The sequence below is a fragment of the Neolamprologus brichardi genome, chromosome 20, assembly GCF_056152115.1.
Source record: "Neolamprologus brichardi isolate AB-2024 chromosome 20, ASM5615211v1, whole genome shotgun sequence".
In the NCBI taxonomy this organism is placed as follows: domain Eukaryota; kingdom Metazoa; phylum Chordata; class Actinopteri; order Cichliformes; family Cichlidae; genus Neolamprologus; species Neolamprologus brichardi.
The window spans coordinates 28,805,541-28,820,607 of NC_142123.1; the positions used below are offsets into that span (position 1 = coordinate 28,805,541).

Here is a 15,067-nt window from a genome sequence, read left to right on the forward strand (position 1 = left end):
GTTACATGTCCAGTGATAATGACGCTTATATAGAGTCTTATTTATTTACAGCTGTATTTACAGTAAGTGTGTTGTTGTCACCGTCCTCAGTTCACTGCGATGGTATAAACCCCCCTCCTCCGGCTCACCGCTCCCCACAGCCATGTCATCTTTAATCGCTCCCAGTGGCAGTGGCTGGTGGTGACATAGTAGAGCACAGGGTCAAGACATGTGTTGAGGGTGATGAGCGCCATGGTGACCCGCCGGGCATTGTAGATGGCTCTGCCAAAGGAGCAGTTTTGGATCATCTCCCAGCGGTAAAGGATGTGCAGCAAGTACACAATGTGGTTAGGCAGGAAGCAGAGCAGCATGATAACTAGGATGGTGTAGATGACCCTCACAGCTTTTTGGGCTGTTCTAGTTCGGATCAGGGAAATGCGCCTCACAGCCAGCGGGTAACACACTAGGATGATTATGGAGGGCACCAAGGAGCCAAAGATGAGGCCCAGTATGCTGTATGGCCCCAGACGAGTGTCCCATTCTATCTTGGCGAAATTTTCAAAACAACTGAGGTTTTGAGAATTGTCCGAGTTGGTTTTCAGAGGCCCCATGAGTATGAAGACCAGGATGGCCACTGCAGCAACGCACCAGAGCACCACGCTCGCAATCAGAGCGCACCAGGGGCTCCGCATCCTCAGGTAATTGTGCGGGTGCACCGTGGCCATATAGCGGTCCACGCAGATACATGTCATGAAGCAGATACTCATGTAAATGTTGGCGTAGTAGAGAGTCCCTGTGAGGCGGCAGGTGAAGTCCCCGAACTCCCAGTTGTTCCTGTTTATGTGGTAGTGGATCCGAAAGGGAAGAACGCCGAGGATGATGATGTCCGCCACCGCCAGGTTGCTGATGTAGATACTGAAGGCCGTGCGGTGAGTGATCTTAAAGGTGAAGACAAAAAGGGCTGCCAGGTTACCCGGCAAACCCACAAGCAAGGCGAGGATGTAGACGGCTGGGAATAGATGATACTCGTACTCTTGCGTTTGGATGTTGCAGTCATCGTTTGTCACATTCATCATGGCAGGTTGGTATTTTTCTTGGTCATATCAAAAGGAGCGTAGGATGGTTCTCAAAAATGAAGCATCACAGTTTGTCTCCTGCAACACAAACACACACACACATTTCCATTCAGAGTTTTTCCACTTTCAGTTCCACACAACAGCAAACACAAGCTGATCAGAAACATTTAAAGTAGATTCTGCTTTTAACACGTTATTGTTGCTCCAGAAAACGCTTTCATCTGGTTTATTAAAACAAAGAGTAATGTAGGATTTTATACTTATTCAAGGAATTAACAAAAGTGAAGCATAACAAGGCAGAAAGTCACCGTCCACAAATTAAACCAATAAAGTAAATCATCTTTAATAATAAACGATGACAAAGTGTTCTTAGATGTTTAATAATTTTTACTTTTCTGCTGTAAAGTTTAAGAGAACTGAGTGATTTCTTTATAATCTCGGCAGGTTTCATGAAACATTTTCTAAAGTTTTTTTTGATAGATAAATTACTAAAATTATGTATATGTGTGGAATATTATCATTAATATATAAAGTTGCTCACCAAGTCGTTTATGGACTCCGTTTGATATCCACATGCAGAAAGTGCAGACCAAAAACACGATGAAACCTCCTGTTTGTGCTGCTTCTCTCTGACTACAGAGGGTATGTAACATGCTGGTTTTTGCTCAGACAGTGTAGTTTCCTGTTTCAAAGAGACAGGCACAGGAAACCAAAGCATGACAGTCTACAGTGTATTTTTATCACCCACCCCCTTCAGTGTAAATGCATACAGCTTAACAGCTTGTGGTTATTTTTGATTGTATTTTTAATGCGTTAGCTTAAAAAGCATCATTTACATACTATAAAAATATACAAAGTGTTGCAGTGAATGGAAATTTGCTGTTCAGTCTTCCCCCACAATTTGACAACATTTCCATCAGGCTGGATGGAGTTTTTACATTCTTTGAGAGTTGCTATATTGGTGTTGTGGTTTTTCTTTTAATATTGCAAAACACACAAACATCTTTCACTTTCTCTCATATTGTACCTGAAGGCTTGCCATGCAGATAAAAATATAAAATCAGAGTGTGGTGTTAAACCTGTTTTTTTGTGTGTTTTTTAAATTTTACTTATTTGTACAACCTTTGGAATGAACGTTTCTGACAAATCAAACCATTCTACACACATCCATTCTAGCCTGTGTAGTAGTTTCAGTGTTAAATAGGTGAAACTGACTAAATGAAACTGCATCATTATACACCCAGTGACTCATGATAGTAAAGGAAAAACGTGATTTAAGTCATTCTTGCAAACTGTAAACTGAAAGCTGTCATTAACAAGGTTTGAGTAATCTGCTGTGCCCTGTAGTGGTAAGAATGACATCTTTGCACCTTTATGTTGCAAGTTTATCTCGTTTTTCGTTTCAGGTGATTGCAGACTGTCTGTATCACAACAGGGTGCAAAAAGTGATGGAGCCTGGTGTTTTGGGGTTTTTTAAGGAAGTGAATATATGGTATAAGTGCTGCTATTCATATCATCTCTTTGTGTGAAGCACACATTTTTGTCTGCAGTCACCATAAGTGGGTGAAATATTAAAAAGTAACTGTTCACACACTTCAGGGGTCCAGCTTTACCCATTACTGGATAATTATAAAGTACTTTTGTACTCTAATTGAGAACCCAGTTTTATGCCTAAGCTAATTTTCCAACATTCTGATACCCTCAGTCACACATGTATCGGGGGCAACTTGAGGTTCATAATCTTGCCCACTGATACATACTGCAGACTATAATTAGGAAAAATTCAGACTGAAATATAGTTTCTTTTTGTTATTATTAAACTGAAAGAGACAGCCAAGCCACTATACCCACCAAAGAGCACAGATGAAAACCCTAGAAGTTAGTCACAAAATGAAAGCTAGTCAGAAGGTGAAATGGCCCAAAGCTCCTCTTCACTGAGTTGGCATGAACAGACACAAACACACAGCCAACGCACTGTAAAGCAAGAGCTCTCCTTTCCATGACCTTAAGGACTCATAGCCCAATGACTGATTTGAGTCAGCTGTCAAAACACAGTAAAGAGAGTGCAAGGTAGTCCCACGTTTCTGTCTTGAATAATAATTACTTCCAAAATACAGTTTTATTTTTCTGTCAGTTTGAAACATTGGGAGATGTATCAGAGGCAACTCAGGGTTCAGTATCTTGCCCACTGATGCATACTGCACACCTCTTTGACTAATGTAGATGGTACTATTCATCATCTCTCCCCTCCATAACTCTGATCTGGTTCAGATCACCATCCCATCTCGGTGTCTCAGATCTTCTTCTTCTCTTTCTCTATCTGTCCCCTCTCCCCGTCTTGCCACCATGGGGAGCAGGCCTTCAGCTGCTCTGCTCCTCGACTCTGGAATTCACTTCCTCCTGATTTAAAAAAATATCACTTCCTTCTCTCTCCTTAAGTCCAGACTCAAAACTAACTTGTTCAAAATAGCTTATCCCGAATAACCTCCCCACTCTGCTATTTGTTTTATGTCTTATGCTTTTATGATTGTGTAAACTGCTTGTTTTTGTGTTGCTTTTATTATTCTGCTGTGTACAGTGTCCATGAGTGTTCTGAAAGGCACTTTCGAATAAAATGTATTATTATTATTATTATTATTATTATTATTATTATTATTATTATTATTATAGGCGGGATTGAGCATGCTGTATGTTTCTGCAGGGTCAATTGAATCAGTAGGGATTCAGAATATAACACAATATTTTCTCCTAATGTTTCAAACTTCAGAGGGGCAATCACTGATCATTCCGGTTTTTTCAATTACTATTTTTTTTATTTTGTAAACGTTGGTTTCTAAGATAACCATCTCTTTACTACAGGAAGTAAAAGAGACCAAGCGCGATTAACCGATCTTATTCTGAAAGAACAGGACCGGATGTTTTCACGGGTAGCGGGGAACATGAAAATAGTTCAGTAGTAAAGAAGCTACAGATTTAATTTTACGGGCTAAATATAATTGATATCCTGTCACACAAGTTAAGTAAAGATCGAATCACTTAATAATGAGGCTACACATATTTTGATATATGTTTATATTAACGCGGCAGCAGGAAATGATAGTAGCGGCTAATGCTAGCTGACCTGCTGTTGTGGTCGATCTGTGAGTCTTTGTAAGAAACCACTGAAATGGAGTTTGGTTATAACTGTTCCGTTTTAACGATGTGTAAGTAGTAAGGTATTGCGGACATCAGTCATATTGATTTTATATCATAGTGAAGGTTTCAACTGATACAAACAGATGGATAGATCCCCTGTGTTGAATACAGCTGGTGCAGAAAGCTTAGATTTGATGTGTGATTCAGTGAAATGCTACATTTGCCTGAATCCCTTTGAGAAGCAGACTGTGGGCTCTCTGGAGAACTGCCAGCACGTCTTTTGCCTTGAATGTATTCTCCAGTGGTCCCAGGTAAACTCCCCTCACCTTTCAGAGATACTTTAAAGTCGTAAATATTGTTTAACATTCTTTAAGAGCCATACCAGCTCATTTGATGGAAAATAGGAAATTTCGCTTGGGTAAAAGGGTGCATGTGCAGCATAAAAACAATATAAACAAAAAGGCTTCTTCTGACACAGACTGAACATAAAGTTAATGCAGTGAATCATTTTAACAGTTTAAAGGTGAGAATTTTAGATTAGATTTATTTTTTTTATTGATAAAATAATTTTTGCAAATTGTTGTAAATTAAGTTCTATGCTGTTGGACAAATATAAGTAATGTAATGTGTTGAGAATTGTGTTTTTTCCACTGTTTTCTTGACATATTATAGCCAGCCCTGATAATGGATTAAAGTGATAGTGAGTAGTTACAAACATATGTGAATGAAATTTTAAGACACTGCTGTGTTCACAGATTTACTTTCTTTCTATTGATTTTCAGACAGCTAACACTTGCCCTGTGGATCGCATCAGTTTTACCTTAATCTACCAGAGACGGAGCCCTGGAGACGACGTTCAAAAGAAGGTTTGATGGAGGTGGCATATGGAAATCCAGCATTATATATGTGAACAGTGGGCTGAGGTATTTGTGCTTCCCCAGATCAAAGTGAGCGTACGAAAAAATGAAGATGGTGGTGATGAAGAGGAGGGGAGCAGTGCTGCGGTTATCTGTGAGGAATGTGGTCGTGGAGACCGGAGGCACCGGCTTCTGGTGTGCATACTCTGTGATTCAGGGTATGATTTCACATGTTTTGATTTGTCGTGATTCCACCCTGTGATGCGTTTTGAATAGCGCCACTCATGTGGTGCTCATATGTACAGAACTACATTTTTTTCTTTCCAGTTATCATATGCACTGCTTGAGACCAACTTTAAACACGAGACCTGAAGGTGACTGGGTTTGTCCCGAGTGTGCGGTGACTCCTCATGTTACAGGTAAAAGTGTGTAGTTAAAGGTTCGTGGCTAGAATAATGAGCCATTAAAAATGTTATGTTCCTTATATGCACTTACATAAAATTTTTACTAAGTTTAAACCAATAACTAGGCCTATGTGATGTGATGAAATATATCGACTAACAATATTAAAACGCTTATCTTTTCACTCTGTCGTTTATTTTGTGCTCAAAATAAAACTCAGAAATGTCAGAGCAGGCTTTTCCCAGCGGCATGCCATTTAATAAAGACTCAGGAAGATAACGAGAGAGCGGCCATTACAACATATATTTATAAATATATGTGTTATGTTCCCCTGAAAAGGTCCAGGGGTTGATGGAGAGTAACAAAAGGTGTCCAGGTTGAAAAAAGGACACAGCGAGGCAGAATGGTTAAATTAAAGAGACACGCACTCCTCTCTACAGAGCAAGAGAAAATGATCACCAAACACACACTGTATGGTTTTGTGCATTGGTCATGTCGCACAGCCCTATCAATAGCAAACAAAATCAGCAACAGAAGAGAAGAGCAGCAAAGGTCAGTGTCAGTAATAAGAAATGCTAGTTTTTCCTCTCAAGAGGGCAAAAATGTACATCAGTGCATTATGTTTATGATGCTGTTAATATCAACAGCTGTCAGTTTGAAATCAGATCTGGACAGGTATCTCAGAAAGGCCACACTCAGGAAGCACCAGTCACCAGGAGAAAATTACCCAGCTTGCTTGTTGCTGGAGGTTTAAGCTGTTGATAAGTGAAATTAATCCCAAAAATGTATACGGTGCTGCACCAAAAACCCCTTGCAATTGCTTTGGCCATTAGCAGATTGCATACACACAACTGAACTGTGGGTAAACGATGTATCATTCCTGCCAAAAAAACTGCGACCAGTCATACCCAGAAACAGCAGGTAAGACACCTGTTGTAAGTACAATGTAATGCACCAAAAACTCAGGCATGATCACATGACGTGGGTGTACTTACTTTATTTAAGTATAAATAAAGTATATAAATATTTTATTTATATACCACTTTTCTTAACAAAGTTAAAGTGTTTCAGCGTTCAGTGTTTCCTTTTTTTAAAAGCGCATTTATTTCTGTGAACTTGTTGCTGTACAGAAAGCTCCCCGACAGAGGAGGAGATCAGTGATGGAGAACTTACAGATCTCCTGGCTGAAGTGGAAGAAATTCCCTCTACCAGCAGTCGTCTTCGGCCCTCCTCCACAAATCGGCCCAGCAGCTCCACCGAACGGCGACGCAGCGCAAGAATCCAGAACAGAGGCGGCAGCAGGCCAAGCTATGGACCACAAACCTCCTGGGTGGGTTCAGTATTACGCAGACTGCTTCTATTCAAAGAACTGTTGTTGTTATTGTGGAATTGGGAAAAACACAATTTTTCATTTTTTGCTGCAGCACTCTCTTTGCAGCCAGTTTTACCCAGCAACTACCAGCAACCTCCAGCAACCATTCACCAGCTAATAAGGGAATGCATATTTTCCCTGGCAACAGGAGAAACCGGTTGCCAAGGGTCACCAACTGGTTCCTAGACCTGTGTGATTGAGGCTTAATGCAAATTACAAGCTAAATTGTAAATATCGTGTATTGCAAAGATAAGAATCATTTTTCTAAAAAAGTAAAGACATAGGCATCTTTTAAAGTGAGCTGAATATATTTCGTTTCCATTGTCCCCTATAGTTTGGCTTCCAGCACAAAGGAAGCACATTTTCTGTCACTATTACAGTGAAGAGAACGACATTCATCCTATAAACACTGAGGAAAAAGATTCAGATAATTGAAGTCCTCATTAGGACTTAAGCTGTTGTCTCACAAGCAGTTCATCACAATTATTTAATAACAGTGCACTTTAAATAAGGACTTCATATCTGAAGCATGTGACCCTTAAAACAGGATGTACTGATGCACACAAATCTAGCACCTAGACCCTGTTTAATGTGATGTTTTAGGTTTTCTTTGTGTGTTTGTGGATGGTTTGTTGTAAAGTTGAAGGACTCCAAAATAAAAGTAAGAGCAAAGGACACTTACTTAACTTAAGTTACCAGGTGTTAAAAACTCAGGAAGAGAAGACTTCAATCGTGGTTTCTCTGATGTTAACAATCGTGCAGTGCATACTTGTTACTGTATGAGCAGCGCAGCGGTGTTTAACCACACTTTCTACTCTGCTCACTGTTTTTTTTCCTGGAGATATGCCACTAATGTTGGTGCACGAAGATGTTTCCACCTGTCAAGCATCTGCACACACGTCTATAGTAGGCCTGTTGGTGAAGAACAGGGCAGCTGCTGCTGGTCCTATCTAAAAAAATGTTTAGAGGAAGGAACTATCATTCTTTTCCTTATTTTGTTCCTTTAAAAAAAAATTAATATAGATATTGTTGGAATACTGGATACTCATTTACAATAGTATGTACGAATATGCCTTATATCCCAAAAGTTCAAGCTTCAGAGTCCTGCAAATTGCTTTTTCTGCAATGCAAAAAACAAAAACAAATTAAGAAACAGAACAACAGGTCGTCATTTGAAGCATGAGTCAATGCAAGATTATGCATTTTAAAGGACAAGGGGGAAAACTTCTGCATATTTAAATGGAAAAATATGCTTTTGTGGAGATGTATAGAATATGTTAACTGTTTCAGGGTATGGAGATGCAGATTCAGAATTTGTAAATTTTTGCAAATAAAGGCTGAAAACAGGATTCCAGCAATCAGACATGGAGGACAAGCTCATTGTTGTCGTCTGTGGGCAGGCAGAGGACTCTGATTCAACTTTGAATGGGCTTAGAGGAGAGTAAATATGTCAGCTATCGGGTGCACTTTTCCTCCTCTCAGTAACTTTTGCATGACTCTATTTGTGGGTTTTCCCAAAAGTAACTAGTAAGTAGGTTCCCCAAGTCAAGCTGGTTAAGTCAGCCGAACCCCAGAAGCTCTGGCTTCAGGCTGCTCTACATGTTCTGAAAAAGCCCCCGTCACCCTGCTGTTAAAACCTTCTGTTGACAGCCAATCACAAGAAATCTGGCTTAAAGAGAGGTTGGCCTTAAAGTGGGAGGAGCTAAAACTGCTTTTTTAGACAAAGGATGAACTGAGGCTCAGGACATCATAAATAAGTTTGTGCACTGTGATCCTTGGACTCAAGTAGAGGAAAAACACGTGGAGCTGAAATTGAGCTTAATTGTTTCCATATCTTTTTTGTCACATATCTTAAAACCATAAAACAAACTGAAAACAATACAAAATACCAAAGACAATTAAGACATTGTTATAAACAGTCATGCATCAGAGAGGAGGATGTCAGACTGCATTCATGTAATTATAAGTTGCCACACCATAAATTAATCTTCCCATGAAGCTGTTCTTGAACTCTGTGTAAATGTTTCTTATTTTTCAGCATGTACCAAAATATCTGCTGAGGGCATCAAAGCCTCCAGTTCCAACTGATAAAGCTCATAATCAGAGTGAAAGCAGCCATACTTCAGTCAGTAAGTAAACAACTGTCAGTGCTGAGATGCAAAGATGCTGAGACTCACATTTTCACATTTGCTTGTATAACGCGTGTGAATGTATGTTTCAGAGATAAAGAGCAGAAAGAGGGGGAGGAGGAAACGTGCAGCCTAAACTCTGCATTGCTGACAAGTGAAAGAAGAAAAGTCGGTCTGTCTCACCTGATCAGAATCAGCTTTTAGTACAGTAATGAGGTCGTGCAAAATTCATACTATGAATACTGTATTTGTGACCCCTCGTAATTTTCCAAGTACAGGAAATAACCACATGAATGCTTCAAGACCATATCCGTTTTATACCCTCTCTAAGTGTCACAATCTAATGTTCAAATCTGTTTAATTTATCTCTAGCTCTACGACAAACTCTGAGTAGCTGGATCGTGGTAGTTTAAATAGCAAAACTGCACCAGTCTAATATCTAGAGCAGGGGTGGGCAATTCATTTCCCCAAATTGCTACGTAACAAACTAGGATTTTTGTGGAGGGTTGCACCAATGAGCTGAAATCATTTCTGCTCAATATTAATTTCATCTTTTTATAAACTGCTACAAGTAAAGAGTAGATGTTACAGTTAGGTCCTAATTGTGCTCCCTTGAAGAAATGAATTGACATGTGAAGAAACAAAAACAAGCACTAGAATCCTGTTTGATCTGTTTGAGAACTTAAAACATTTGAAGCTGTTATCTTCTTCTGTCATGGTTTACCACAAATGCAGCTTAACGCTGTCTGATCGATGCATCACATCGATCAGACAGCTTCAGGTCCTGAAGACGTTTCTCAAAATCTAGAAGAGTCTGGATCCAGAGTGTTGATATCGCCATTAAAGACCCAGGTGCTACAAGTGACCACAAGGTGGCAGCATTGTATTTGCTGAGCTACAGTTCAAGTGCAAGAGGCTACAGTTTTGGTACAGCCCAGGTGGTTCAACTTTCAGGGAAGCTGTTTTCTATACAGTTTTTTAAAACCCCAAACTTTCAATAAATGTTTTTCATTATCTATTGTTTTTTGGTTTTGTTTTAACTGCAGACCTCGCTCACCTCATTTAAGGTCAAAGTTCATTATTCAACAATAAGAAAGCTGCTGAACAAAAATGCCATCCATAGGAGAGTAGTGAAAATTACTGCTGATCAAAAAGTGCATAAAGGCTCATCGTATGCCAAAAAACATCCTGGTGATTCCCAAGACATAGGAAAATATTCTGTGGACTGACAAAAGTTAACACTAACACATGATTTAATAAAAATGTCATAGCAACAGTCAAACGTGTAGTGTGATGGTCTGGGGTTGCTTCATGGCTTCAGGACGGCAGTTCTTGTTACAAGAGTGGCGACAAATTATTAGATTTAGGAGAAAATTACTTTTTTAGATACAGCCAGGTAGCTTTTGTTTGATGATCTGCACATGGAAGTGTGACAAATGTGTGAAAAAAATCCCCTAAGAAATCAGGAAGAGGGCACATATTTTTCAGGGCACTTCATAACCACAGAAAAACTGTGCAAACCTTTTGAGGTAAAGTTTACAAAAAAGTCCAACAGATATCAGCTCTTTGCCTCTGTGTCTTCTCTAAAGACATAATCAGTCCGAGTTAAATACCAGACATAGCTGGAACTCTACAAACACACCCATGGACTAATATGTAACCCACAGTTATGCTAAAAATAAAATATTTCCTCACTTTTCTTTCACCAGCTTTTAAACTCAAAGGAAACCAGTTTTACAGCAGCAGTGAGGCAACAATGCCCCCTTGTGGTTATGAAGTTACATGACATCCCAAGGTTATTACAATTCACTGAGAGGGTAACCTTTATGTAGTGGTCCTGACAGTTCACTTAATAATGGTGCTGAAGGAGAAATCATGGGATATTAAAGGTCAGTGAGATTCTTCTGGTCACTGTGAATCTCTAATTAAATAAATAAATTAGTCCCCAATAGTCGAGCTTGACTCACGATGTCAAGCAAAAGCCAATGGTTTAATGATTTAAGATGAAATATTATGCTTTTCCTTATTTCCTGTCATATATGGTTTATTGCAAATACGAGGTCAGTGGGTGTACAAGTAATCTCCATAACTCCTTCATTGGTGGTGTCTGCAGGTTTCATGTGTCTGACGCAACAACTCTGTGAACTGAAAAACTTTGAAGCCAGTCTCTGGGAGTCTAAAATATTTGAAATTCACATTAAAGTGTCAATCTGGGAGCAGACATAGCCACTCAGTGTTTATGATAGATGTATGTGAGTTTGCACTTATGAATGCCATTAGTCCTTTTTTTCTTTTAAACCTACTCTTAGATTTGTGGGACATCACTAAGAGCGGATTCCATTTAAGGCACACAGCTCTCCCTGTGAAAACAGAGGCTCCACCCACTTTCTGTACCAACCTTCTGTTTGCAAGGAACAGCCAATCAGAGGAAAGCTGGCTTAGATTGATTACCTGAAACCACTTGTCTTAGACCTGAACTCACGGGCTGTTTTAAAGCTAATGTATGTAAATTTAAATCATTCAACAAGTCTGAGGTTTTGTTTTTTTCCATAATTAACCTGAAAAAAAGCACAATTTTAATTTCATTTTATATTTGCTATTCTGTTTTCACTAACTTTAGTAAGCCATTATATAAATTGTGTTTTTTTTTTCTTTCTTGCATTTATTATTACTCAAAATTTGTATTTAAATTCATATTATGGTTCATTTTTAACTGCTGTGACAAAGGAATTACCTGACTTTTGGATAAATAAAGTGCATCTTGTCTGCTCTTAAGAGCACCTCATGGGCACATCAGCCAGCAGAGGTGTTGGAGAGTCAGAGGCTCAGACTTCAATAGCAAGAATTTCCTCTGATCATGTCTCATCCCGCCTCCCTCAGTAGCGCCAAGCCATCACCTAGCAACACCAGCCTCCCTGCCTCCTCAAAATCTTGCAGACACACTCACACCCATGTGGTCATTTGATATTAAATCCATCCTTTGATGTCCTCAGAGCAGAATACGTGAAAACAGTCACAGAGATGGAAGAAAAAAAATAAATCATTCCCCTAACATAACCTGCTTAGCCATCCCTTTACTTCATTGCACTGTGACGATATCAGAGTGAAGTTATTAGAGCTCATGTATCCGTGTTCGTTTGATCCGTGCGTGTGTGAGTGTGTGTGTTCAAAGGCCGGGGACTTATATGAGCCTGCAGCATTTCTTGCCCTACTTTCCCCCCAAAACAACGAGCAGGGAAAAACAAAAACATTGTTCAGGCGTGTTTGCTGAGCAGAACTGATGAAATGGGCAAAATATACTGACCGAGATGTCATGAGGTGTGTTAGACAAAATGTACACAGAAAAGCACTAATTTTGTTTGTTTGTATAACCTTCCCTCGTTGGGGAGCAGCTACATGCATTATTCATGAAACACTTTTCTTAAAAGGTAACAAAATCCAACTAGCAGCGCCTCTAAAGCTCTCATAACATCAAATCCATATTCATACATTTTATTCTAAATATCTAGGCTAAGACATCCTTGGAGATGTAGTATTTCTTCATTATCTTCTGGGTCTACCCGCAGGTATCTGACCATTTGGAAGGATCAAGTTCCAATGGAAAGCAACCAAGAGGCATGAACTGACAGTGTTCAGCAAAAAGGAGAAATAACTCTGCTCCTCGTAGAGTCTCTTAGGGCCACCCTGAAGAGGAAGCTTATTTTGGCGCTTGGCGTCTGCATTCTTTCTCCCAAAGCTCGTGACTATATGAGTGTTGGAACAAGGACGGCAGCTGGAAAGCTTTGCCTTCCGCTTTACTGCTGACGCTGCACCTATCCACACATCAATGTCACTTTACTTGTGAACAAGGCCCGGAGATATTTAACCTCCTTTATTTTGCACAGCAACTCAATTCAGACCCTGGAAATGTAGTTAGAGACTTGGAGAACCTTCTATCTGACTGCCTTGAGGGACCACCATGGTTGTGTGTTTGTCTTACACAGAGCTTTGCAGGAGCAAAGATGGGGTCGAAACGCGGCAGCTGACTGTGGCACTTAGAGGACAGCCCTCAATTATTTTTGGTGCACACTGTGGTTTGAGGATGATGCCAAGACCTGCGTCGGCTGTTTGCAGTGATACCACAAACTCCCGCAGCAGCTGCCTCTGTTTTAGGGAGATGTCATGACCAGCTACCTGCCTCTGTCCAGAATTGATGCCCAACCTGCCACAGCTATTTGGTGATAATACCACAACCTACTGGTGTTTGGAGGTGATGCAATGACCCACCACAGTAGATGCCTCTGTTAGAGGGAAATGCCACAATCTCTTGCAGCAGTGGCCTCTGTCTGGAGATGATGCCCAAACTGACACAGCACTTTGTCTTGAGATGATGCCACTACCTACCGTAGGTATTTGGTGATAAATCCACAACCTTATGCAGCTGTTTGGAAGTGATGTCATGACCTACAAATGCAGTTTCCTCTTTTTGAGGTCTGGAGGAGATGTCACAACCCACTACAGCTCTTACGAGGTGAGGCACTGACCACCTGAGCAGAGGTATGGTACCATTGTGTACATGTTGCAGCTGTGTGCTGTGATAAGCCAGCATGTCTTTAGTCCTGTCTTCCGTTTCTCACCCCAACAGGTTGTGGCAGATGGCCCCACCCCTGCTTGAGCCTGGTTCTGCCGGAGGTTTCTTCCTGTTAAAAGGGAGTTTTTACTTCCCACTGTTGCCAAAGTGCTTGCTCATAGGGGGTCATATGATTTTTAGGTTGTTCCCTGTATGTATTACTGTAGGGTCAACCTTGTGGGGTTCTAAATCTTCTTTATAGATTAAGAACTTCTTTATTCCTGGAAATGTGTGAAGTTTTAAATAGATTTTAAGGATTTATTGTTCCTCATTTTAGTTTGCATGAGAGTGTAACTATAAAGCAATTTGGTCTAACGTCTGTTGTTTTAAAATTTGCTAACAGAACCTGAAACTTGAAACCTACTGTTGAAATCACTGAAAACTGTCCACTTCGTCCATTATCTGAGCTTCATGCTGCTTCATCCCCTTCCCAAGTAAAACATGTGGAACCACATCAAAGCAAGTCTTTAAAAATGTGTTTTAAGAAGTGATTTAAAGGAGTTTATTTAATTTCCAAGCCTAATCTCCTCAGGCAGTTTGTTTAAAAGTGAAGGGTCTCTGATAGCAAAAACATGGTCTTGACTTTTGCCAGAAGGGCCTAAATGTGACACTGTCTCCAAAAATCAGTTTGCAGCTGAGCTGCTGCTTTCTGAACCAGATGGAGGAGAGAGAGATTTTTCATTCATGCCAAAGACGAGGGAGCTGCAGTAATTAGGTCTTGAGAAAATAAATGTTGGAATGACTTTCTCCAGTTTTGAGTTTGAAAACATTGGTTTTATTAATGTATTTATTGTGGTTCAAAGTTAACCAAATTGAACTTCTGTGTTTTTGGCAATGAGCTTTGCATTAGTAGACAAGGGGCCAAGAGAACTCTCAGTGATATTAATACGGTTTGTGGGACTGAACAATAGGATTTCTGATTTTATGCTGATAAGTTGAAGAAAGTTTAGTGGCATACAACAATTCAAAATCAAAAGGACACTTTAAAACAGCGGCTAGGCTTTGAGGCTTTTAATAACATAATTTCTGTAATACTGCCTCTGTAGAGCACCACAGTGGATCTCAGCAATCAAGACTTTTAGCTTTAATTCAATGATTCTACACAAGTCTAGCACAAGAAAAAATGTTCACCTCTGGATTTAAAATAAGACTGTTGAGTATATGAGCCTCTCAGCTGGCTTTGGGGTAAAGTAAGGTGTAGGGACAGATTGTTGGCCCATCATAGGACCAACGTAGAGAGACATAACTGTGCGTGCGCACATCTTATTAACATGATTTGCATCTCTTCGTATTGTGATAGGAAACAGGAAGACCTGAAGAGAAACCATATGGGCACAGGGAAAACATGAAATGGCTACCTAGTGACCCAAGCTCTAGTGCAATAATTTTTTTTTCTGAAGAGGTCAGCTTTTCTGCTGAGATGACGTATATGACAGTGTTTGACCCGTGTGACTCTGGATGACCCAGTCCCTGATGGCCTCATACTTTGTGGTGATGATGTGGATTGC

The 15,067-nt window shown here is 40.1% G+C and overlaps 2 protein-coding genes across 2 annotated transcripts; one reads left to right on the forward strand and one right to left on the reverse strand.

Annotated features, from left to right (window-relative positions):
* Positions 1-86: 86 nt before the first annotated feature.
* On the reverse strand, positions 87-1,055 carry LOC102781272 (lysophosphatidic acid receptor 6). The gene has a single exon (XM_035909271.2). The coding sequence runs from the start codon at positions 1,053-1,055 to the stop codon at positions 87-89; it is 969 nt and encodes a 322-aa protein (XP_035765164.2).
* Positions 1,056-3,969: 2,914 nt separating this feature from the next.
* LOC118454426 (PHD and RING finger domain-containing protein 1-like) lies at positions 3,970-9,964 on the forward strand. Its single transcript, XM_035909163.2, has 7 exons — positions 3,970-4,501; positions 4,973-5,056; positions 5,132-5,265; positions 5,375-5,466; positions 6,580-6,779; positions 8,860-8,950; positions 9,043-9,964. Exons 1-7 carry the CDS (start codon positions 4,334-4,336, stop codon positions 9,084-9,086), a joined length of 813 nt encoding a protein of 270 aa, XP_035765056.2. The 5' UTR covers positions 3,970-4,333; the 3' UTR covers positions 9,087-9,964.
* Positions 9,965-15,067: the final 5,103 nt, after the last annotated feature.